This window comes from Sinohyriopsis cumingii, chromosome 6 (genome assembly GCF_028554795.1).
Source record: "Sinohyriopsis cumingii isolate HCF-2022 chromosome 6, ASM2855479v2, whole genome shotgun sequence".
NCBI lineage: Eukaryota > Metazoa > Mollusca > Bivalvia > Unionida > Unionidae > Sinohyriopsis > Sinohyriopsis cumingii.
The window spans coordinates 129,181,922-129,208,619 of record NC_142966.1 but is presented as its reverse complement, the minus strand read 5'-3'; the positions used below and the strand labels follow the sequence as shown (position 1 = coordinate 129,208,619).

Genomic DNA, 26,698 nt, shown 5'->3' with positions numbered 1-26,698 from the left:
AAACAAATATTTGTTTCATTTAGGTTAGAAAAACCTTTTACAGAAACATATGATAGGTCTTAACTTTGGTACTAGCTATGAATTGTTATGTAGTTGGATGGCCTGCTATATACTCCAGTTGCAGCTTCAGTCAAATGCGACTGAGATGACACCCTTACTACAGGAAACAATTATAATGTGAACTAAAGCTCTTCTGTGCTCCTTGAAAGACGACAGGTTGGACATAACATGTTTGTATTATTGAACTAGAATACAAAAAGTAAATTGCGTTCCTAGAGACAACGATATACTGCACCTAAGATTTCCCGTCTAAATTGTAATGTCTCAGGCTAGCAGATCAGATATAGACAATACTCGTTTGACATTACATCAGACAGCATGGCTGCTTGACAATCAATAAAATCTTGGCGAAAAATAAATGAATGAATATTGACAGGCCATCATTTGTTCATTTGTCTACCTTTAATCATATTCATTATATTTAATGTTGTTACACTTGGATTAGCCCTCCAATAAGGTCTTTCATTTTAAGTAATGCTTTATTGTCTTCTGTTCATTAAGCTATCTCTGAGACTTTATTTTGTGTGAAACCTTCGTATTATGATCCATTATTGAATTGTACCAGGGAATTTTCTCAGGAAGAAAATTAGATTTACTTGATTTTGTATGATCATATATTTAAACACAAATAGGTGCATCCCAATGGTATATGTCAATGATTCGTGCGACAAACATGAACAATCTCACAGATAAAATAAAAATTGTGTGCCCATTTCACTTCATTAATTTTCTCATTTTAAATTTGCACATGCAGTTCGGTAAACGAAGGTAAAATAATGAACGTACGATTTGGCATTCAATATTTCCGTAGTGTATGAGAGGGTCTTTATAGTCCATGACTACACTTCCTTTGAAATTATAAAAAGTTTAAACTTGATTTCGTGGCAATCTCAGTTTTCATACCAAAGAGATGACGTGAAGAAGTTTGATACATGTATCCAATAGAAATATTGTTAAAAAACCTTTTCCCATTGATATTGCTTATGATGCATCTGAAGCGAAATTGGACAGAAACAATCTCCTATACATACCATGTAAGATTGAAACATAACCATTTGTACGTAAAGAATCAATCGATGAACCGTGCTTTGATAACTTAATAAAATATGGTACTAATTGTAGAGTGTCTTGATGGTGTTTACTCTGAATATTGTAACAACACATGCGGACGGTGTCACAATGGCCATCCTTGTGACAAGGATTCTGGAATTTGTTCTAACGGATGTGACCCTGGTTGGAGAGAAGAGTTATGTAATGTAGGTCAGTAAACAACACCAATAGCAGACGAAATTATTATATATTTTTGTGTTTGTGTCTTACAATAACTTTAAACTTGTTAACTATTATTGTCAGAACTTAACTGTCATTCTCGCTAGGCAGTATTACCAATCTGCTAAATGCCTTTATCTTCTTCTATACACTTTCATAAAACAGTTGTGATTTACGATAGCAAATCTCGTCAGCACTTCAAATGCATACTTACTCCTCGCTTTTTTGCTCACGACTTTGCGAGACAAGAAAATTTTTATCATACAATATTAGGATTACTATCAGCACAGAAATTCTCTGTGATTGAAAGGTGTCACTTCTAAGAATCAATAAGCACAGCAATAGTGAAACTAAAGTAGGTGTTACTGCAGAGTGTCAAAGGGCGTAAAGGAAAAAGCGTACATTTTCGCATTTCTTCATTTATTTAAATATCGCATATATCCTCCAATTGTTGATGTTGCAAGTTTGCTAACAAAATAGTCTAATGTATGACATAAACATAAATTGAATACCGTAAGAAATACATTTATGTTTTCCTCGACTTTTTTGAATGCTTTCAAGATCGACCCATTTTGTATACGAACTTACACGTTTTTTAACTGCTCCAAATTAACATGTACCTACTCGATGTCCAATTTCTTTAATCAGGTAGTTTTCACTAGTACACCCAATTAGTTCACATTTCATCGAAAATGACGCTGAAGTATCCCATTTTTGTTCAAAGAGATTGAGACAAACATTGCTGAAAAATACATGTGTGATGTATTCAGAAATATAACTCCAAAATGGGTTTACTTTTCCAATGTGGACCCCGGATTGCCGATTGATCTAAGATGCTCGCCTTTATAGATTTATTCCACGTTTGTTCGCGGGAGTTTGAGTCTTGGCTCGACCAACATAGTTGTCTGAGAAATCTTGCTACTACCTTCCTGTGGGTCGATGGTTCTCCCAGGAGTCATCCCGGATTGTTTCTCTACCAAATATACTGGTCGGCAGTTAAAGACTACTATTTGCTAAACAAATGGCGTTAAAAAGACAATGACATTCCATACTTGTCCGAATTCATTTTTATGTTAGTGAGATTTGAATTAGATATCTGATCCATAAAGGAAATTGATTGCAATTTATTGTATATCTTTCAAAAGAAAATTTTAGCAAATGGTTCAATATAACAAACTTTGTATAAGATATTCTTAGTGGATAGTCACATGTTTGACCCTCTAGGGAATATAGGTGAATAGTTGCGCCAATATGAAAGAACGATGTCAATAGCTTTGTGCTCGAGCTTAAGAGAAGCTATATTGATGGCGCCTAATTGCGGTCCAATTCATTAAATAATTACCGTTATTTCGAACAATCGAGTGATGGGTGTAAAGAGATTATACTATTCCCTTTAGTATAGTCAGTGTGCTTACTAGAACCATGGTCTAACTCGTGCAAGACATGATCAGTATATTATTTGGCGGAATACATATCCTTGGATATACGTATCAGGAGAAAAAAGAAGGATTTAAATGGGGTAAATGAAGATGCTTCAGAATAAGAGTTTGAATTTTACGACGAAATTGGGACGAGGGCGAGGTCTGTAATGTATTGAACAAGTTCCAAACTATCTAGAAATTTGTAGTTACTAGAGACTGCTGATGAAATGTTTATTAAACCGTCTAATTATTTTGGTGTAAGAAAAGAGTCCCTCATATATTTCACACAAAGGTACAACGCGATCCAACATGTTGAAGCAGACATTAATGGTCCATTACTACAACAATAGCATAAATTATCTCGGCCTTTTGCAGTTTGCAAACAATATGTTTCATTGATATGAAGATCTAGTTGTCCTCAGTCTGCGACACAAAGTACTTATATTGTCATGTGGTATGTAGCGAAGAATAAATTGTTGATGTAATTGTTAGAAAATAAATCTATTTAATACCTTAAAGAAAGTATTAATACACGAAAGTTCTTTTTGAAATGTTTTGTCACACCCATGTTTGAAAGAAAAAATACAGTCTGGGACCGACATTGACATCTATTATGAGTGATTAGGGGATTGTATCCTATATGCAAATATAAAAGTAGAAAATAAATTAGAAACAGTATCGGTCAAAACATACTATGATCGATCTAGGTTTGAATATTCAATGAGCGTTCTCATAAAAGTACACCAATTTGCGATATGTATTTGTTACAGCAAATCCTAATAAACTGCCAACATATTTTCATTATTTTTTTAAAAAATAAATTCCACTTGCAAGCATGTGTCTCGCCATAATTTCCTCCATGTATACCTATAGCATGTGTTTGTTTTCTGTCCATTATTGTAGATTGTAAGGGTCGTATGTAGATATAATAATACATGGCTAAATGTTGTCCAAGATTTACAGTAGTTTCTACTCTAAGATAATGTAAACACGCTGACACGGCACTTTGACTTTAGAATGCTCTAGATGGTGTACATGTTTTTGCTATTCTTTTGTAAGTAATATATTTGTTGTTTGGTTATGTTCGGTGTAAGACCTCGACATATTTAGTAGTAATATAAAATGTTCTAGTACCGAAATTGTTTAGAAAAGTGTTCCACATCCTGGTTTTCGTATTGTATCTTGGTATGTTTATATAAGGTTGTTTTCAGCAACATTATATATTCCTACCTTAACAACAGTCTTTGTGGAATCGTTTATAATTTGTTTTCATTTTATACTTCAAAAAGATTTATTTGTTTAAATTATCTATTAGAATTCCTACGTGAACATTGATTTTGCGACTAAATCACTATCGTGGGAGTATTGTGAATTCATTCAACGAAGTTCTGGAGTTTGTCTTTGTGAAAGATCAAGATTGTTAGCACATCAGTTCGTTCAAGACTAATGGCACATAATCACATTAAAATCTGGTATGTCTAAGGAACACTATGAATTTGGATATGTGATAAAACATTTAAGATTATTCGTGATTTGATTCATAATAGTGTAAGTTCCTTGTACATTATCTCCCTGTTGTCTAGGGAAATCAATACTTATTTGTTGAAATTTACTAAACTATTTGGTTTCACTCTTTTGTTAGTTAGTTTAAGACCACAGATTAGTAACAATTTTAAATACATCGGTTGCTCAGACGTTTGTTTTCACGGCACACTTCTGAAGCCTGTTTATCGTAATGACAATATTTAGCAGTTTTATTTCAGGCTCATATTTGAATGCTGAAGTATTGAACTGTGAGTGCTACTCCCATTCGATATTTTGGGTTTGATATAAAATTATCAAACACATGTAACACTCGCATTATGAAGTTTGTGTAGTTTCAACTGTTTTTATTGGCTTTGTTTATTGATCTTCTTATTATGTAACAGTAACGACACATTTTTTCTTCTTCAAAACATCAATTAGTTCTGATCTATTCTTCCTTCAACTGTGTTATGTTTCTTTTATTTAATAATTGTTGACTCCATCGATCTTTTTGATAGATTGATTATTCGCGTTTTTTTTAACCTGGTTCTAGATTGATTTAGGGTTAAGAGAGCGTTACAATAGGTAATACCATATACCGCTATCGTCTCAAACTACTAAAAATACATTTCATTTATAGATGATGTATTTACGAGCTGGAATCTACTGCTTCAATAGCATACGTGTTTTTAAAAAAATGCTACTTATACAAACTTGCGATTGTGATTAAAATGAAGGAATCAAAATTGGAAAAACATGTGCGCGGTGATCTAGGCCCAAACATATTTCTGATTGCAGGGGCCAAGAAACATACACAGACTGTACACAATTATCCCGACTGTAAGTTACTGACTTTTGGGAAAAGAGCACATTATATTTTTAGTGTACCAATGTCACTATTAAATAACTCACAATCAATCAAAATGCACGAAATTGACCTAATCGAACATCAATTCAAAACACAAGAAAAGTGGTTTATTGTGTTTTACTATGCCGCTCACGGTTAATTGAGAACATTAAAAGCCGACACCAGCATCGTTGAGACAATTTATTTAAACACTCATGAGGTTGAAAGCCCTTGGTCGTCACATAAGTTAAAACTTCATTTCAGAAGAGGCGCAGTCATACCATGATGTCTGATCCTTTTGTTCAAGTTATTATTTTGACAACAATGTTCATAGATCTTATTATCGCGTGACTTCTTCACTTCCCGTTTGTTATAAATATAATATACTGTAATGGATTCAAGTACATTTGAGGTTACTACTTTAGTAACAACGACAGTTTCTTCGTGAATGATCGATTGTGCATCAAGGGTTGTGAGGCAGAATTCTGTAATTCTGTAATAGAATACAGCCTGTCCCCTCCTTTCATACATGAACTGCAAACCAAGATGACCGGACATGTACATATTGAAGTTATATATAGAAATTACAAATATTCATTATCTCATCATGCAGTTGCCTACGACATCATTTTATTCAAACCAGCAGCGCATAGTCTTTATGTGCCTTAAAATGTTTACATTTCCTTGAGTTGTATAATCGCATATCACGCCTTCATTGCAATTTTAGATTTTCTTGGTTTTCTTTTACTGCACAACGATTGCGCTACTATACTAGTAACTGAAAGAGAGCATGGATCGTGAACAAGACGTCTTTACTTACCCTTCTACTGCATCTGAACATATAAAAGATTTATCTAAGATATAATTACCTCTAAAACATAACACAATATTTATAAGATGTTATCTGGAATATATCTGATACATATATTTCACACGAAGAATTAGAGGTTTAACACGGATTATGAATGCACTTATACTTACTGACAACGAAGTGCCAATGATCTATAATTTCAAAGGTAATATATGCTCTCCAAGGAATATATCAGAAACTTGATATTAATATCAATGCAGCAGACGATAATATGCCTGGTTTGACAGGATGAACTTCGTAAATCGTGCATTGATAAGTTGTTGTGTGTGAAATATTTTTTAATTCTGGTTCTGCATCTTCTTCAGATTAACATCTATTTGTCAGTAATATAATATAATTTTATTTTTTAATGAAATTGTTTAATGCGACCTTATAAACTGTCCGGCCGAAGATTTTCCCCCATTAATACAGAACAATGTTTGTGAGGGGACGGGGCCTCTAGTGGCCGAGTGGTCTAGAGCGCTTTCCTTTACGGATCACTGCCATTTCACCTCTGTCTGTGTCGGTTCGATTCTCGGATTCAGCTAATGTGGGTATGTGAGAAAGTTTGCCAGTAGCTTCTCGTGGGTCCGTAGTTCTTCCCGGGGTTTTCTCGGGTTCTTCCTCCACCATTAATACTGGTTGCCATGCATAGCCTATCGTGTGCTGAAAAATGGCGTTAAACCCCATAACAACAACAACAACAACAACTGTGAGGGGACAGCGATACAAGTAAAATGTGTCTATGTTCATCCCAAATGTTGAGTGGAATTGTTTCAATCATAGGATGTTTTGAAAATATGCGTCACATTTCCGATAACTATTTTTACCCAATCAACGACCTTTATTATTTGAAGCAGGCTATTTTAAATATAATCGCACGTATCTCTTTTAATGATTAGGTAGAGTTGATGAAGTGGCGACAACATTGTGTTCGAGATAGCAACTATGTGAATTCCAATTAAGAATTAACGTATTATCAAAACACTAAAATACAGTACAATGTATTAAAGTAACAGCTTTGAAAATAAGACAGGCAACATAATTTTTTATATCGAAAAGAAAACACAGATGAAACGAGAACAATATATGTTACTTGACATATATTGTTTTTCTATACAGCATCCTGTGATTCCCGCGGCCCAATATCATACAAAATAACGTAAGTTATCAGCAAACCCGTTTCAGCAAAATTCGTACTGTAAATTTCATGCTACTGTATAGTCCTTATGTCTCGGGAAGTTAACGTTCTATTCGACCGCTCCGATGGGGTCGTGTTTAGAGTATCCACATAAGACGCAGGAGGTCGCTGGTTCAAACCTACACCGAGCCATACCAAAGGCTTATAAAAATGGTACTAACAGCTGCCTCGTCATGGGCAGCATTAAGAAATTAGTATTAGGACTGATCAGCCTGGTGACAAGGATAATGTGACTGGGTGGGACATTATGCTTCCTCAGTGCTAGACATCATTATGAACTGTTATACTGCAGACGTCGTAGCGATATGACTGAAACTTTGTTCAAGATACGTTAACCATTCAAATGCCACGCACGTATACACATTCTATTTGGTTCATGATCTAAAGTTTCAGCCTATTTTAAAGTCTTCACTGAAAACCAGTTTGTGTTTGCTTTGTATTGCTGCAAAGTAATCGTAAACATTGCCCTTTGATTACATTATGAAGAGCTGAATGTCATGTTCTAATAATTATGATATCGAAACAATTCTATAAAATATATTTTGCTACAAAAGGGAAGCTCTCAAATGACGCACTCTGGATTGAGATGTCATGTATCGTAAGGAAACACACATAGAAAAAAGGCTAAAGGCAAAAGCTTTGTGTTTTAAGGATACATTTTCTCAGGAAGACTATGTTCCTGTTTGCATCAGATTACATTTTGTTATGTATGTTGTACAGGGCAATGAAGCTTCAAGGCATTCATGTATGTACGTCAGTAGACAAGGTGAAAACATTGTAGATATTGTAGAGTTATATGAAGTGTCAAAGTTTCGAATTTGACTTAGTTTAAAACCATCTTATAAGGTAAAATAGCTGCTTAAAATTGGTACGTATACTGGCTGTTCATAAATCAAGATTACAGGAGGCACGAATACGATATTATAATACGAAATTCAATATCAAGACCCGTTTTGAGACAAATCACATAATATATCATCAAATAAAAATACGAAAGGGAGAATGGTGACAGAATACATTGTAGTAAACATTAACATTGCTTCATACATGTTCTGGAAGATACCCTAAAGAGCTCAACGGAAACATCGTCATGATTAATATCGTGCTTGTGTTATTTGAAATACTGGACTCGGAGGATCTGTGCCAACACCACAACACATATACCATCGGAGTAATGTTTATCATGTAACATCGATCAGACTGGTATCTTTGACCGCACATTCAAGATTACCGACCTCTACCGACCGACCTCTTACGATATACTTACTTTTGTCACATACAGATTTTCAGAAAACAGCTTACAATATACACATTTTAGAAGGTACATTTGCATGTGCATTAAAAATCTACCTTTCATGCTTTACCAAATTATTTGGTATACAACAATGTCATATCCTACAAAATGCTTGATAATATGCCAGTATAGTCATTTTGCATTGTGTGCAAGCAACATTAATTTTTTGTACACCCCTTCCTCTTTTTCTTTGCATGCAACCTGCCCATAGTGTCAAAAAGATGTTTCGTGGACCTAGTGATTTTATTTATTACATAGGAGCTCTGATATTTATTCTTATGATTTATTGCCAAAGACTAGGGACAATGGTTATACATCCTGCAGTACGAACGTCAATCTGATTATCTGGCATCAAGCTATAGCTATATTCAACACTAAGCGGAACATGTAATATCATGCGTCAAAATCATACATGTACGATGGGAAGTCAATAATGCATGTGAGTAATTTAATGCCAAAATATAATTAAATGTTCATTGCAACACTACACTTTGAAAAAGCGGTAGTATATATTTCGTATTTACATGTACATCAACTTCCTTTCAATATGTTTGTTTTTGTTTTTCTGTAACCCACATATTTGTCGTCAATATAGTTTCGTAGAATGCAGCAAAGCGCAACAAAAGGGATATGGACCCTGTGGCATTTTTATTTATCGACCTGCAATAAACTAACACATATTTGTAACAAAAGAGTTATATTTACTTTTTATTGCTTATACATTACCATCTATAACTTGATTGTCTTTGATATATATCCATTCTAAGGTGCAAAGAACCATAGCGCCCCCTAATTTAATTAGACCTTTACTAAACATTATTGGAGGAGAAGGCATATCGACGACACGATATGTAGTTTGTGATAGGAATATATAATTGGGAAACATATAAATCATGCCTCCCCCCCCACCCGTCGGAGACTTAAAAAGAATCGGTCTGTTACTGTTAGATGAAATTAATATATTCTGTTTCAGTCTTTATTGAGTCACAGCTTTAGGCTTAGACACGGATCCATTTAATGTTCATTGTTATTGGAGAATTAGTATGATGATCATCGGTTAGCTAAATGTATATGCATGTAAGCTACGTTAAAACCTTGCACTTAATATTGCCGGGCGGCCTTAATACACCAATTATGTAGCGATGTAACTACATGTGTGTTGAAAACTGCACGTGATACATTACGTGTTAAATGACCCAACATGATATACGCAATGCTATTCAAGTATTAAAAACGTTGAAAACAAGAATTATGACTTTGCTAAAACGCTTCATGCAAGGTAGCCCATTACCCACAACGGCTAGATTAGAATTATAATGCAATATGAATGTATACCATACGCATGGTGAAAGGGCTTATCCACCAGATTTATAAACGTGAAGGGAAATGTGAAACTTATCCTGGTCGTTCTACATCAATAGTACTATTACCAGAAATGTAGAAAGTATTTGAAAGAAGTTTGTAATATAACGAAAATAACTATCTCAAAATGAATGAAATACGGTGTATCTGTTCCGAAAACATGCCTTCAGCGTCTCCTTCCTTTATCTGGCGTTTGTAGAAGAGATGCCTCGTGCACTAGTCGGGCACAACATAGGTTCTAAACTGCGCAGCGTACAATCTCAAATCCCAGATTTGCACATTTACGTGTCGTACGAATTTCGATGCTACAAGATTTTTGTGACTTTGGTATTTCCAACAATTCCACGTACTAACAAAACAGGAGCTATGAAATAAACACTTAGAAGACATGCATTTTTGCATTTTGAAAGAGGAGAGGTAAAAACATATGCTTATCTCGTTTGTTTGGCGATACAGTCATTCAGGAACCGATTCTGCTACTCCACTGGGTATATTAAAAGATAGGTCACGTTGTTCTTGGAATAGCATCCGCAACGCCCGTAAAATGTACAGCAAACAATTTTGTTTTTTCTAATCCATGTTAGATCTCTGAATAAAAGCCCAACTAGCATTTGCCAGCATATTTGAAAAATTGTAAACACCACAACGTTGAATGTGTGTGAAATTTGGAATTAGATCAAAAGAGAGCCCTCTATCAACTCACAAGTTTCAGCAATGCAGGGCTAAAAGAATTAGGAATTACAAGAACAAACTAGATCAAATATATGCAGGTCTAAGATATGGCTGATAAAACTAACAACCAAAATTGATCTTTGCAAACTCCTCCCTCTCGGAAATGTTTGTAGCCTCCCAATTAGTACTAGGTCCAAACATAAATTTATTATGTTTCGTTTTAAGTTTTCTTGAGGAAAACGTTCCGTACAAACTGGCTGTACTCCCGACATTTTGTGTACACTTCAAAAGTGTGCCGTAACTGAGTTCCTCATAAATTTCATGAACCAAGCATACCTCCAAAAGAAATATTAGTGGAAGAGAATATTTAAAAAATATATTCACGAACATAAAGAGATTGCTTTCTTAGCAAGAATAAGTAGTGATTCTGATATTGCTCCATTTTGACTTCCTCATACAAGAATACTTCTTGTATTCATTATTTAAATGCAATGTAATATTAAAACCTAAATTAACTGTATAGCGTCCCCGTGTGTCCTAATATCACATCTTTGTGTTTATCTATGTCAGTCTAAAATTCGGCCACTAGTATTTTGACCTACTCCAACATGTTGTGATTTTCACTGTAACTTAGGAGATAAATTTGGTCTAGCCGTTCACAAAGAACTCAGCCAAAGGTATGACGACTACTATGTACGAACGCTATTTTAGCGTACCCTGACACTCTCCTGGATTCAATTCAGCTTTTCCGGTGGAGCATTATTTTACTTATGTTCACTGTTCCGATGAAATGTATTATTCCTTACCTTAATTGTAACTCTCATCTCATACTTAAGTCATAGACAATATTTTCTAGCATTGGTCACGTGCCGATGATGAGAGAGCATATCCCAAGCCAATTTAAAATTTGTGTTCCACTTAAAAAGTATTACTTCAGGCATGTGATTAAAGAAAACACCAATATCACAAATGGACATACTTAGGAGACTGTACGATTATGCATTCATTGGTAAAATACAATTATTCAAGTTGACGGGGGATTATATCTACATACTTTACAGGTGATTTCTCTGGTATTTTGGCATGTTTGCCATGTACGTATCTGCACGTATCTGAAGGAAATTATTTTTAAAGGTACTAGTAGTAATACCCTAGAAGCTTTGTCTTCGTCGTCTTTTACGAATAACGTTACTAGTACAAGTTAAGGCCCTACTGCCTCTACTGCAACTAACTTTTCTACTTCTATTTCTTTAGCAAATACTTCTACAAGCAGGCCTAATATTACTTATATTACTCTACTAATGCTTTTAACATTCATGCTGCTACTACTATTATAATCACCATGACCACCACTATAACAATGCCACTAGTACCACATTGCTAATACTAATACCACGACACATACTAGCACTAAAATAAATATCAGCTTGCTTCCACTGCTTAACATCAAAGGCCAAAAGAGCAGCATCGATTTCTACTACATTACTACTACCACCACTTTTACCAGTGGAGCTACTGCTCTTACAGCCGCTAGTAATTATACAAGTACTGCCATTATCACTGTCCCCACTTTTTATAATGCTACTACTTACTGGCAGTAATGCTAGTAAGTGGTATACAATATTTTCGTTGGACTTTTCCTTGTTTTAAGATGATTATATTTTTAAGTATCTAGATGTGATTATTGTATTGCCATTATTATTATAGGTATCTATAAGTACTTAGTGTATTGACAAGAATGTTCTTATTGAACTGTGTATTGTTGATTATCAGTAACTTGTATCTACCTATGCGTCTGAAGTGGCTTTCTGTGTCGTTTTCTTTTATATTTTCAAAGAAAATAGAAACGTACCGTCAATATTGATCAAACGGAGATATAGCACATCACTAATTATATGCATTATTTACTTATATATCCATTTTTTGTAACAAAATCAAGACAAATGTAAAGCACAGCAAAACAATGGATAACCATGATGATTCACATTGTTTCTAAATCGATATTACTAACCTCGGACATAATTCACGCGCTACAAATTAAGTGTGTACCTTAAAGAGTTAGAATGGCTTATGTGTGCCTTTCCATTTTGTTGGATGTAATTTCGTTTAAAAAGGAGATTTTGATGATTGCATTATTGCGACATCTTCATTATTTGTCTCCTACTTTAAGGTATATATTCATTTAACAATTTTCACAGGAAAGTATTCCTATTTCAGTCATTAGCTGTGAGACATACTTTACTCCTACCACCAAATGCTTTTCCTTTTCATTCTTTCCTGCATACACTACTAACTTGACCAAACCCCATTGAGTGTACAATAATACTGCATCAATTTACACTGTTGAAATCTGGCTAACTACAATGAAATATAAAATAAAATTGTGTAACTTCCACCTATGTTTGCAGTTTCTTTCGTATAAGGTTCATCTAATGCTATTGTTATTGTTATAGGGTTTAACGCCATTTTTCAGCACAAGATAGGCTATACATGGCGGCCAGTATTAATGGTGGAGGAAGAACCCGGGAAAAGCCCGGAAAGAACCACCCACCCACGAGAACACGAGAAGCTACTGGCAAGCTTTCTCACATACCCACTTTGGCCGAATCCGAGACTCGAACCCACGCAGACAGAGGTGAGATGGCAGTGATCCGTGACGGAGAGCGCTTTGGACCACTCGGTCATCTAACGCACCCGTATATATATATATATATATATATATATATATATATATATATATATATATATATATATATATATATAAACAGGCGAAACATACCCAGGTTGTTTTCGCGTGCATGGACTATTATTGGAAGCTGACCTCGATATGGGAGTACTACATTAGGGTGCAAGGTGTAGATTTAGATTTGATACTTAGTAAGATTATATTTAAGTGTATACGAATGTCAGGTAACGCCAATTTACCGTAGATATTCATATACAAGTTGAACGAAATCAACGTCAATGTTTGCACCTTATGTTAGGTCATCCAACATCTCGTCGGTAAGCTTCGCAAACACATCATCGCAGCGAGATTCCATTGCTTATATGCAATGACAAATATCTAATCTTAAACGAGAAAAGATGATTAAGTACCCGTCACCATAAATACCGAGTATTTCGAACTGAATTTCATCTCTGGAGAGCAACGACGTCGATATTGTATATATTAACAATTTTGAAAATTAGTATCCATATCGGCACATATTTCTAACGATTTATCACATTGGGTATTATTTATCATTATTACCATTACACTCCAGTCGCCAAAAAAATAACCAGATATGATAAATAAATACTATTGGGACCCTCGTACTTTTAAGATGTGAGCTTTAGGTGTATCAAAACCGTCCCAGACTGTAACGAAAACAGTTAGGCCACTTGTCTTAACGTCAGCTTTTGACTCTTATTCACTCGTCAAGATAATTTTGAATGAGCTCCAAGAAGTTACTACGAGTGATGATGCTGGCGCATTAGCGCTTTGTTTATCCAGGTATCTTTTTATTATAGCATTAGTATAAACAACATACACTTTAATACAAGCCATCAACACACAGCTGTTTCTGATTCCACGGTTGATATTGAAGTCAGCCGGGTTGTTTGCGACAGTGCCATTCAGCTTGACAAAAATATATCGAGTATTCACGATTGACGTTTTGAGTTTGCCAGATTGATCTTAAAAATTCACAAACTCACTTGGATCGACACCAACAACACGCTTAGCACACTCGTATATATCCGGATTAATGGGAAATCTGTTCAGATGCACACCAGCATAGTTTCGTCGAGCAGAGTAATGACCGTAAATGATTACTGCATATGGGGCTTTCCAACCGTGTCTATAGGGGTGTAGTCGAATGACACAAACATTGCTGTTTACGCTTAGATAAATAATTAACAACGTCAACTAACAATGTAAGTCAATGCGACTAATATTGCAAACAATGCTGAGGTGTTACCACGTATGCGAATCAATCCGTGTCAGGGCCTGTTGATGAATCCTAACTGATGATGTAAGTTTTACGTGTGCATGTCACCATCGATGCAAGTTCGTCACGCATAAAAGCACCATGAAAATGTTTGATAGATTTTTCCATCGCAATTAAATCATGATTAGTTTACGGACAGACGATCTTCTGCTTAATCGAAGACCTATGCCCGAGGATATTCTTGGTAGTCAAAGACTTCGTCCTGTTCTTATCTGGCCCCAAACTGCCTTTTTCAAAAAAATTCCTGATATAGTTCCAACAGCTCCAAACAATGTAGATTTTGTAAATGTTATTGTCACTGCTGCCAACAACGTTGGAATGGATGCTAGGAATGGAAATATTTCACAGGCATTTGTATGTTTTGATATTAATGTTATTGAAGAGCGTTTGTATTGGCCGCATTAAAGTTGAGCAAGCTGCGTTTGGGTCAGCCACACGGGGACATTCCCGACTGATTTTGCTTCACACAGTTTTACATGTACCCCCAACTATTTTTGAAAGCATGTTTGATTGTTTTGCAGTTGACATTGAGAAAACCGACCAACATCGTCTTCTAAAAATCGGACTAGCGGCGAGACACGAGTCAGATTTAATAGTGGTTTCAAATGCATTAGAACTGATGGTGCTTTGAGTCTCGGGAGCTAAAATATTATATTGGAATGCATCATCTCATATCAGCTAGGACGGTGTTTATTTTGTCATGGCTTTCTAAGCATGCTTATATGGCATGTGCTCTGCGTTCTGTAACCGTAGACGAGGAAAATGCTCCAACTATCAGCCGCGTAACAAGATACGAGAGCATCTCTGTGAATGCGAACCGAGATATATGTATGTGATAAAGGTAATACAGAGTTTTACGTTTGGTTCGAAAGGTCAATATATAAATCCATCCGCAACATTCTTTTACAAATATGGGCTATCGCTCCCAAATTTCAATGGATAGCTATAAGTAGCATAGCCATAGCCTTTGTAAATTTATTCGTTTAACAAAGCCAATTATGCAAAAAGCATAATCTTACCTACTGAAATTGTGATTTTTCAACCATTCCAAAGGTGTGGTTTAAAAAATATTCTAAGAATCTTGATATGATTGATATGAAAAAATTCATTGTTTCCATTAATTTAGTGTAAATATATAATTATAGTGTATTTTGAATTACTTAATGACAGAGTCTTTTGCATCACTGGAAATCTTGTCATTTTTAACAGTTCCAATAAACACGTTTTCGTGCTTGCTATTCATTGTTGTGATAAGTACTATTAAGTTGTGTAGTTTTCATATTGCAGAGTCACCTGAATATCTGTTACAAACTGTGTACAAGGTAGCTTTGACGGTTATAGGAGGATCAGTTGTCGTAATTTGTGTTTTCGCCCTCATCATTAACATCGTCTTAAATGCGGCTTTGAAGAAAATAAGGTGAACGTCTTAATCTTACTAGGCTTTGTGTTATATATTTGATAATTCAATGTCAGTAAATGCCTTCATAGTTAACATTACTATATAATTCATTTCAGAGAGATAATAATGTAATGTACGCGTCTGTCGAATCTTTATAATATATCATTACTACACTGTGGTGCGAAATAGTATAATATAACTTTGATGACTGTGTTGGGATATAATATTCAAGTAGCATAAATCATGGCCTAGTCGCGTGATCATGTACTTTCAACCCTTTAGCTCTTTAGGTTACTTACGTTTAACACTAGAATACTTTTTCAGCTGTGGAGTACTATTTTCTTGTCATTTAAATGTTACACATAAAAAAGGTATCTTCAGTCTCAAGAGGAACTTAAAAAGGCGTATATGGCTCTACATCAAACATAGTCACCCGTACAAGAAAGGAAAATATTTCATTTACGCTGAAGCTCAATTACATGAGTAATATTTGTCCTTCACATGCGAAAGACAGTTAATAAGAGGAAAGTAAACAGATGTATTACATGCCTTCCTTACCTAGAGTGGCGGCGCATTTGTCAGTCATCCCGGTGCATAGTTCTGTCATAATATGACCGCTCTTGATAGCAAAATCAAAATATTTGTGAAGAGGAAATGATCTTTACATTTTTATCTCTCTCGTTATAATTAAAGTAGAAACAATTTTATCTGCTTCAGAAACAGCTGCTTGCGACTGATTATGTGTTCCAAAATTATTTATCTCAACTACGAAATATATTAGAATAATAAATAGGATAAACATCATCCATAATGAACCCTCATAGTATACATTTGTTGCATTACTATAATTGTTGGTTCCTTTAAAGAGTCCGAACATAAATACATCAAGTGTATTTTACCTTTCAAGTTTCAGTATAGTTCGTAATCCTTGTACGACTCTTACTTCAGCTGAGGAAGGTTATTCATTTACTCGTATTCCTGCTAAAATGTTGATGTTTTTGAATACTATTGGTAGTATTTTCAGTATCGACCCAACATGGGAACCATTTGTTCGTCTTGGCATTGAATAGCCGAAACCGCCAGTAAATTGTTTTCTCATATTCGGCCTCATCAATTCTGATCAATGTCCAAGGCGTAATAAGATAAGCAAAGAAACATAGAATGGTATGTTTAAATGGTTTTAATTCGCTAAGATCACATTGTCTCAGAAATAATTTGAAAACATGCATAATTAAACATGACTAAAAAAAAAGAGGTACACTTTCTGCAATGCACATGCTATGAGAGTTGAAAATCGTGTGATATTAAGTTTGCAAATATGTCTCTGTCTATATCTTCAAAAAATATGTATATATTTGTAATATGTTCATTGTCTACTTTTACATTCAACGAACAATGATACTAGTGGCACAAACAAGGAAACAAACGCGTTAGGAAGAAGCAGAGAAGAAACGTCGGAGGAAAGAGTAGGCGAGAACAGAATTACTGCTTCGTATTATAACGTTGCATCATTATGCGTACCAAACAGTGAGTCTTGTTTTAAATATAGTTTGATGTATGCATAAAATAAACACCATTACTGGGAACGATTGTTATCCTTTAGAAAGCACAACATTTTAGAATTTCGGTCGTATGTTGTACCAATAATATAAATATTTGATTTCGTTGAAGGATTTCATGTGATTTAATTTATTTATATGATGTAGCTTATACATTGAACAATGGATTTAAACAATACAATTTGCTATTAGTATAATATACAGATGTTTTCATATTCAATACTTATATGAATAGGTTTGAATTCATATATTTTTAATAATATATATTTTCCCCGCAGTATCACCATCTTCTACAAGTTCACTAATATTGCCTAAACGATGTGCTAATATATCATATGCACAAATGCTCTTTTTCAATTACATGATAATACCGCTTTAAAATGACGCTTGTGTTTTAATGGAGGGATGACCAATAATTGCTTTCAAATCTGAGTACAATCATCCTATTGTGCAATGTAATATGGTTAAATTTAACATGATGCAGTTTGTTTCACATTATTCATTTAATAAATAATCACATATAAATATGTGCCTAAGTAATTTAAATATTCGTAAAGCCACTACAATGACAATACAAATCATAGTATCTTATTGTGGAATGACGAATTACATGGCATATAAAGTATATTGAAGGAAGGTCTTAAGTGAATGGAGGATTGTGGCCAAACGTTATGAGAATATATTTAATTGGATAATTCCACTTATGAAACAGCAATTTTTTGTGAACAAACTTTTAATTATTTCACTACGGTATGTGTATTCTTTGTATTTAGTGAGTGCCACAATATATGAGAATGCACAAGAGGTTACGAAGACGAAAGCGACCCGATATGAGGTACAACAAAATTGACTTTAGGCAACTATATGCATTATAACAGACATCAACAAATAAAAGAATTTTTCAGGGATGGCAAATATTCCACCTGGCAGCACATATGTATTTATTTGTGTTTTTAGCATTGTGTTTTCGTGTTAGGTCTGACTAACGATAGTAAAACTGCACTCTCGTCTAATATTATTAGAGTCAAAATAATGATTTTTCTTATTTTGTTGAAAGCGTAATGAGTTCAATATGGATAATTTAGTCATGGTCGCTTATATGAACACTTTACAGCATGTTCGTGTAAGTGTTATACTACCGACTGAAATCCACTAAACTAATATCGAGGGGAATAATGTAATAATTAAAAGCGGATGATTTGATTCCTAGAGCTAGACTTCTAAATTTGGCATTCTTTTGCCGGTTAGTCTTATTTCCCATGAGTACCGGAATATCTATACCGAAACTTCCTATGAGAACATGCATTGACTTATTATGTATCGTCTGCTCACAGTACTTTAGTTTCATTTAATACTTCTATTTCCAATTTTAAAACTTTACTTTTGTACTTGAGTTGTGTTAGATCACATAAAATTTCAACTGTTCAGTTTAATCGTCCATAACAAATTCTCGGTCAGTTGCAGTTCTATTGATTGCGTGGTAAATATTTGATAATTAGTTTTGTGCTGTAAACTCCCTGCCATCTCCACACGTACTGGTGATAGGAATTACGTATGCAAACATTCTAGACAATAGACTTGCACTTAGAAACTTTGGTGCAATATAAGACTGTCTTCAAGAACACAAAATTTGACAATATAGAATAAACACAATTTGGGTTAAAATTAATTGAATGTATTGCATAATTACCTTACCTTTGACATAATGTGTCTTCATGTGATAATAGTGTCATAACAAAAATGTGTATGCACAATTCGCCATTTAATGTCTCCAGCATAGTACATATCACCTTTGTGATTCTTTTGGTGTTGATACTGTAATAATTAATTATTACATTGAATTTAGGTCTCCAGATGTCTAATTATAGTGTAGCTATATTGCTGCACGCCGATGACTCACGATGCTCTTACTAATGCACCTACTTATAAATCGGCTATGAAATTTTTTTAATGTGTAAAGTGGAGGCCATCTTTAATAAATGCTTAATCATTTTTGCTGAGACCTTACACGTAGATTTTATTTGAGAACATTCTCTCCCAAATATCTCGTTTATGTACAAAATACACTTTTCTATATTTTTATATGACTGATACATTTAAAAATAAATTGCATATCCACAAATATACCCAATAAAGTTGTGTTTCATCTTGGATGACTCCAAGGATTAAATATCATTGAATCTATGAGTTTTGTCTTTATGTTTTCGATACAGTCGATTCCAGAGGACACTTTGTCGTGCCTGCGACACATATTAAGATGTGTTTTTACAAAATAACCTTCCTTATATTCGAAGTTTGAGAATTATACTCATAATGAAAATAAGTATGTTCTTTGTGTCGAGCTGATATATTGGCTATAACAAAACTGGAAAGAAGAAGTTAAAACCATTTATTTCAAACCATTTAATTTTCTAGCTGAATCGTGAGACATGTAGGTCATACATCCATGTTGATCATAAAGTATAATATGTACCTTCTCTCCGTTATGATGCTGGTGCGGGTATAAATTCAAGAATTGAACGTGCATGAAAAAATGACGATATATAAGTAACACATTGATACAATTCTTTTTTTCCAGAACCTTCAAGATCAGTTGAGAATGGAAGGTTATACTTATTCTACTATCAACTGCACCGAAATAGGTCATTCTGGTCAGTAGTACTTAAATAATTATTTTCAATGAATTCTTTCTGTACTTTTCCTTATCGGCAAAGCCTTTATATACAACAAATAACTTAAACATGCACATATTTAATGTATTTGCGATATCCGATATCCAGTTATTTTGCTATTGAGTATTACATCGAAGTGTTTGGAAGTCTATCATAACCAATAGAATGAGCTTAAAATTCTTTATTTCATTCAGATGGACAAAATTAATATAATGGAGAGGGGCTGGAAAATAAATACATACAACGGAAGCGAAGATGATATTAAAAATCTACAATTAGTTGAAAGATAATTAATAGCCATGGACAAACGGAGAAACGTTGCCGTTGACAGAACAATAATAAATCTGAACATTCTGAGAAAATCAGAGAGTCACAAAATAAAATGAAGAAATATTATCTTTCAGATATTTTCAGGCAATTAAATGTGAATGATATGTTCTTCAAAATGTACATTACATCGTGTCGTGTCATAGGTGTTTCATGCCTCTACATATGGTGTGAATTAGCAAATCGTTTTCTTTATGACTACGTTCGTTGGATATAATTATAACTAAAACTATAATACACAGATGTTTTCATATTCAATACTTGTGTGAATATGTTTGAATTCATATATTTTTAATAATATATATTTTCCCCGCATTATCACCATATTCTACAAGTTCACTAGTATTGCCTAAAAGATGTGCTAATATATCATATGCACAAATGCTCTTTTTCAATTACATGATAATACCGCTTTAAAATGACGCTTATGTTTTAATGGAGGGATGACCAGTAATTGATTTAAAATCTGAGTACAATCATCCTATTGTGCAATGTAATATGGTTAAATTTAACATGATGCAGTTTGTTTCAACTTATTCATTTAATAAATAATCACATATAAATATGTGCCTAAGTAATTTTATTTAAATATTCGTAAAGCCACACAACGACAATACACATCATAGTATGTTATTGTGGAATGACGAATTACGTGGCATACAATGTATATTGAAGGAAGGTCTTGAGTGAATGGAGGATTGTGGCCAAACGTTATGAGAAAATGTTTAATTGGATAATTCCACTTATGAAACAGCAAATTTTTTGTGCACAAACTTTTAATTATTTCACTACGGTATGTGTATTCTTTGTATTTAGTGAGTGCCACAATATATGAGAATGCACAAGAGGTTACGCAGACGAAAGCGGCCCTATATGAGGTACAACAAAATTGACTTTAAGCCAACTATATGCATTATAACAGACATCAACAAATAAAAGAAATTTTCAGGGATCGCAAATATTCCACCTGGTAGCACATATGTATTTATTTGTGTTTTTAACATTGTGTTTTCGTGTTAAGTCTGACTAACGATAGTAAAACTGCACTCTCGTCTAATATTATTAGAGTCAAAATAATGATTTTTCTTATTTTGTTGAAAACATAATGAGTTCAATATGGATAATTTGGTCATGGTCTCTTATATGGAACGCTTTACAACATGTTCGTGTAAGTGTTATACTACCGACTGAAATCCACTAAACTAATATCGAGGGGAATAATGTAATAATTAAAAGCGGATGATTTGATTCCTAGAGCTAGAATTTTAAATTTGGTATTCTTTTGCCGGTAAATCTTATTTCCCATGAGTACCGGAATATCTATACCGAAACTTCCTATGAGAACATGCACTGACTTATTATTTATCGTCTGCTCACAGTATTTTAGTTTCATTTAATACTTCTATTTCCAATTTTAAAACTTTTCTTTTGTACTTGAGTTGTGTTTGATCACATAAAATTTCAGCTGTTCAGTTTAATCATCCATAACAAATTCTCGGTCACTTGTAGTTCTACTGATTGCATGGTAAATGTTTTATAATTATTGGTGATAGGAATTACGGATGCAAACATTCTAGACAATAGACTTGTACTTAGAAACTTTGGTGCAATATAAGACTGTCTTCAAGTAAACAAAATTTGACAATATAGAATAAACACAATTTGGGTTAAAATTAATTGAATGTATTGCATAATTACCTTACCTTTGACATAATGTGTCTTCATGTGATAATAGTGTCATAACAAAAATGTGTATGCACATTCACCATTTAATAAGTCTCCAGCATACTACATATCACCTTTGTGATTCTTTTGTGTTGATACTGTAATAAATATTTAATACATGGAATTTAGGTCTCCAGATGTCTAATTATAGTGTAGCTATATTGCTGCACGCCGATGACTCACGATGCTCTTACTAATGCACCTACTTATAAATCGGCTATGAAATTTTTTTAATGTGTAAAGTGGAGGCCATCTTTAATAAATGCTTAATCATTTTTGCTGAGACCTTACACGTAGATTTTATTTGAGAACATTCTCTCCCAAATATCTCGTTTATGTACAAAATACACTTTTCTATATTTTTATATGACTGATACATTTAAAAATAAATTGCATATCCACAAATATACCCAATAAAGTTGTGTTTCATCTTGGATGACTCCAAGGATTAAATATCATTGAATCTATGAGTTTTGTCTTTATGTTTTCGATACAGTCGATTCCAGAGGACACTTTGTCGTGCCTGCGACACATATTAAGATGTGTTTTTACAAAATAACCTTCCTCATAATGAAAATAAGTATGTTCTTTGTGTCGAGCTGATATATTGGCTATAACAAAACTGGAAAGAAGAAAGTTAAAACCATTTATTGCAAACCATTTAATTTTCTAGCTGAATCGTGAGACATATAGGTCATACATCCATGTTGATGATAACGCATAATATGTACCTTCTCTCCGTTATGATGCTGGTGTGGGTATGAATTCAAGAATTGAACGTGCATGAGAAAATGACGATATATAAGCGACACATTGCTAAAATTCTTTTTTTTCCAGAACCTTCAAGATCAGTTGAGAATGGAAGGTTATACTTAGTCTACTATGAACTGCACCGAAATAGTCATTCTGGTCAGTAGTGCTTAAATAATTATTTTCAATGAATTATTTCTGTACTTATCTTTATCGGCAAAGCCTTTGTATATAACAAATAACTTAAACATGCACATGTTTAATGCACTTGCGATATCCAGTTATTTTGCTATTGACTATTACATCAAAGTGTTTGGAAGTCTATCATAACCAATAGAATGAGCTAAAATTCTTTATTTCATTCAGATGGACAAAATTATATAATGGAGAGGGGCTGGAAACTTATATACATGCAACGGAAGCGAAGATGATATTAAAAATCTACAACGTTGCCGTTGACAGAAGAAACATAAATCTGAACATTCTGAGAAAATCAGAGAAGTCACAAAATAAAATGTAGAAATATTATCTTTCAAATATTTTCAAGCAATTAAATATGAATGATCTGTACTTCAAAATTTACATTGCATCGTGTCGTGTCATAGGTGTTCCATGCCTTTACATATGGTGTGAATTACTAAATCGTTTTCTTCATGTTTACATTGCTTGGATATAATTATGTATACACTAGTTCATTAGCATATATATCATGTAATGTAAAAACGCCTTCAGCACTTGTATATTGATGTATGCACATATATTACAATATATTACATCCTTGTCTCATTTTGTAATTGTGTCATAAGTTGTTCTATCCTTAGACCGTAATTAAGGTCTTTATTCCAAATCAGTTTTTCTTGCCTTGGTGTGGGTGGATAATTACTGCATAATCTGATACAAGATGTTACCTATTTTACTTCTCTGCACATTGCTTCTAGTGTTTTCTTATCTTGTCTTTCTTTTTTCTCTCTCTGCTTTCACACATTTTTCAGTTACAATTACTATTTCTTCAATCACCATATGTGTGGGTTTTTTTTAATCCGTTTTTGATCTTACTCTGCCATTAGGCTCCCTAGTCTTATTAGGTAAACATATCAACATCATCTTTATTATTCTTAATTTTGTACAATGCATATCATTATTGTCAAATGTCATTAATTGTCACGGTTTAATTATTTAAGCAGCCCATGTATGATATCTTATACAAGTATATCCATATTATTATAAACGATCATGCAGTTTATATCTGAGTCAATAAATATTACTTCTTTGAGAGGTCAAGTGTTAGGGGTTCGCAGTAAAAGAAGAGATTATTTTGTTTTCTTCTGAAACAAAATATTAAATGTACTGCCAACAAAGATACCCAATTCCTAGAATAGTGATACGAATACTTCTTTGATTTTTGTGTTGCAACTGTACTATTATTTAATATTAATTTCAAATTCTTCTTGCGTCGAATAAAAACAGATACTACGAATGATACTATTATCATGGATATACCCTTAATAAATTCATATTAAGACTCATTAATGTTAATGGACCAATTAGGCAATATCCAGATGTTTATGTTGATATGACACGATACATTATGTTTGTAACATATACCAGTAGAGGTAAGGTGCTTTGAGTTATAGTGTGTGGTAAAAAACAAGGACAAGATGTGTTGTTTTGCATATATGTATCGAGCATTATTTAGCAGATGCATTGGCATCAATTGCTAGGCTTAGTGGAATCGTAGCCTAGTACAATGAGCGTCACTGGAATGTATGTGTTAAAGAAGGACATAGGACCGATTATACCCTCTTACAAAATGAAAATTATTTACGGAAAACAGATTAAGATGAAAACAGTAAATACATTAATAATGTATTATTAAAAGACCTTTAATAGGTTGCAAGGAAAAAGATATCGTAAAAGTTATAGATTAAAATATATCCATGAACAGTTCGATTATTTTGAGAACGTACCTGTATCCGTTTCTAATCTGATATAATACGTATCTATTTTTCTTTCAAATGCTTCTGTTGGAAATTAAAAGGAAAACTGTCAAGTGCATCATACAGGAAGTTGTTGTTGGTGTTGTTGTTGTTGGGTTTAACGCCATTTTCAGCACACAATAGGATATGCATGGTGGCCAGTATTAATGGTGGAAGAAGAACCTGGAAAATCCCGGGAATAACCACCGACCCACGAGAAGCTAATGGCAAGCTTTCTCACATACCCACATTGGCCGAATCCTAGACTCGAACCGATGTGAGATGGCAGTAATCCGTAACGGAGAGCGCTTTAGACCTCTCGTCCACTCGGAGCCACCCATCATACAGGAAAATAAATTACAACATTGGCAGAAAAATAAATTAATTCTACGTATAAGTAATTTAGATAAGAGAAGCGGTTCAAATGAATTAATAGAACAAAAGAAAGAAACAGAAGATATTAGAGACAAGAATAAGGATGATGCGATGGTTATTTCTAGAGATATGCAGATTGATGAAGGAACGAAAGATATAAGATATTTCTGGATTTTATAAGCAAGAAAAATTATGCCGCCTTTTGCTAAAGCCAATGGTTACTATGCAGAATTTAGACAATACAAATTGTGTAAAGAACAAATATTTTATATGACCTTGTAAAAATAGGATGAATGTGATCTTGTGGATCTTGAAAATCTACTTATTTATTCTTCCATTTCCAACACGGATAATTTACAGAATTGTTCATTAAAGGGTCATTCATGTATATCTGTATTGTGTGTTTTACTTTTGGCGGCGAACTGTACATTTCCTAGGATCTCTAAATACGTGCTTTCGATGATCCTTAAAAATAATATGCAAACATATTTGCGACTTAGGGATTGGTTCCCATTGCATCTGATGGTCATCTCGGTTTTTACGACATGGGTATCTAGAAATACTATACCGTTTATGGATATATGGGTGTATATAACTCTCTCAATCTTTTCTTGTGTTTTATTGTATCACCAATATACAGATGTGTTTGATGTTGTATTAATCTTAATTTTATCTGAAGCATAGTTTTGGACAATCCATTGGAAATGCAAATTGCTTCTTAGGCTAAGATATTATTTTGAGATTATTGTAAATTTATTCCAAGGAGTTCTGAATAATGCAACTGTTATACATGAAGACTTTTATCGCATCAACATTTTCGAGGACCTGGAATTTATTCGGAGTTCTCGAGTTTATTCAGCTTGTTTAGAAATGTTTAGGATTATTTTGGATTTAATTCATGATACAGAAAGTTCCACTTGAAATTCGATCTTTTAACTTAGAGAAAAAGATTACTTCTTATGTTTGGTTTTCCTTATTTATGTTACTTGTGTTGATGCCTATATAGTGGTAACATGTAACAGGTTCTGTATCATATATAAAACCAAACAATGTTGTAAAAAGAAGTACCAGTTGAGAAACGCACAGAATCTGAGAGATTCACCATAGAACGTTCCAATTATTTGAAATAAAGTAGATAGTTCTGAAGAGGGATATTAACATTAGGTACGAAGTTGGGTAATTATCGTCGATAAAACAAAGATGTAATATTCAAATGTAAACAAAAAGATAATAAACATAAGCAGTATATTTCTTATTTGGAGAGCATATTTACAAAGGAAAAAAAGAAAATTGCTTATGCATGCGAGATAAGAAGCAATTTTAAAACGTTGTAATCCACAATTATTCAGATGGATTAAATATTTTTTTCTAAAATCGATACACTGTAGAGAACACTCCTACCAGTTTACGGTATAAAGTCACATTA

At 33.7% G+C, this 26,698-nt stretch overlaps 1 protein-coding gene across 6 annotated transcripts in view; it reads left to right on the top strand.

Annotated features, from left to right (window-relative positions):
- LOC149797946 (uncharacterized) overlaps positions 1–25,660 on the top strand; it is a 32,208-nt gene extending 6,548 nt beyond the window's left edge. For 3 of the 6 annotated variants that reach the window (XM_089963016.1, XM_089963012.1, XM_089963017.1), the window contains 8 exons: positions 1,183–1,320; positions 15,777–15,906; positions 17,294–17,415; positions 18,221–18,282; positions 20,026–20,098; positions 21,263–21,324; positions 23,009–23,080; positions 23,288–25,660. In XM_089963016.1, coding sequence (XP_089819142.1) covers positions 1,183–1,320; positions 15,777–15,906; positions 17,294–17,415; positions 18,221–18,282; positions 20,026–20,098; positions 21,263–21,324; positions 23,009–23,047 — 626 coding nt within the window. In that variant the 3' untranslated portion in view covers positions 23,048–23,080; positions 23,288–25,660. The remainder of the gene's footprint in view (positions 1–1,182; positions 1,321–15,776; positions 15,907–17,293; positions 17,416–18,220; positions 18,283–20,025; positions 20,099–21,262; positions 21,325–23,008; positions 23,081–23,287) is intronic. The other 3 variants (XM_089963018.1, XM_089963014.1, XM_089963013.1) reach the window with 2 other exon arrangements.
- The last annotated feature ends 1,038 nt before the right edge of the window (positions 25,661–26,698 follow it).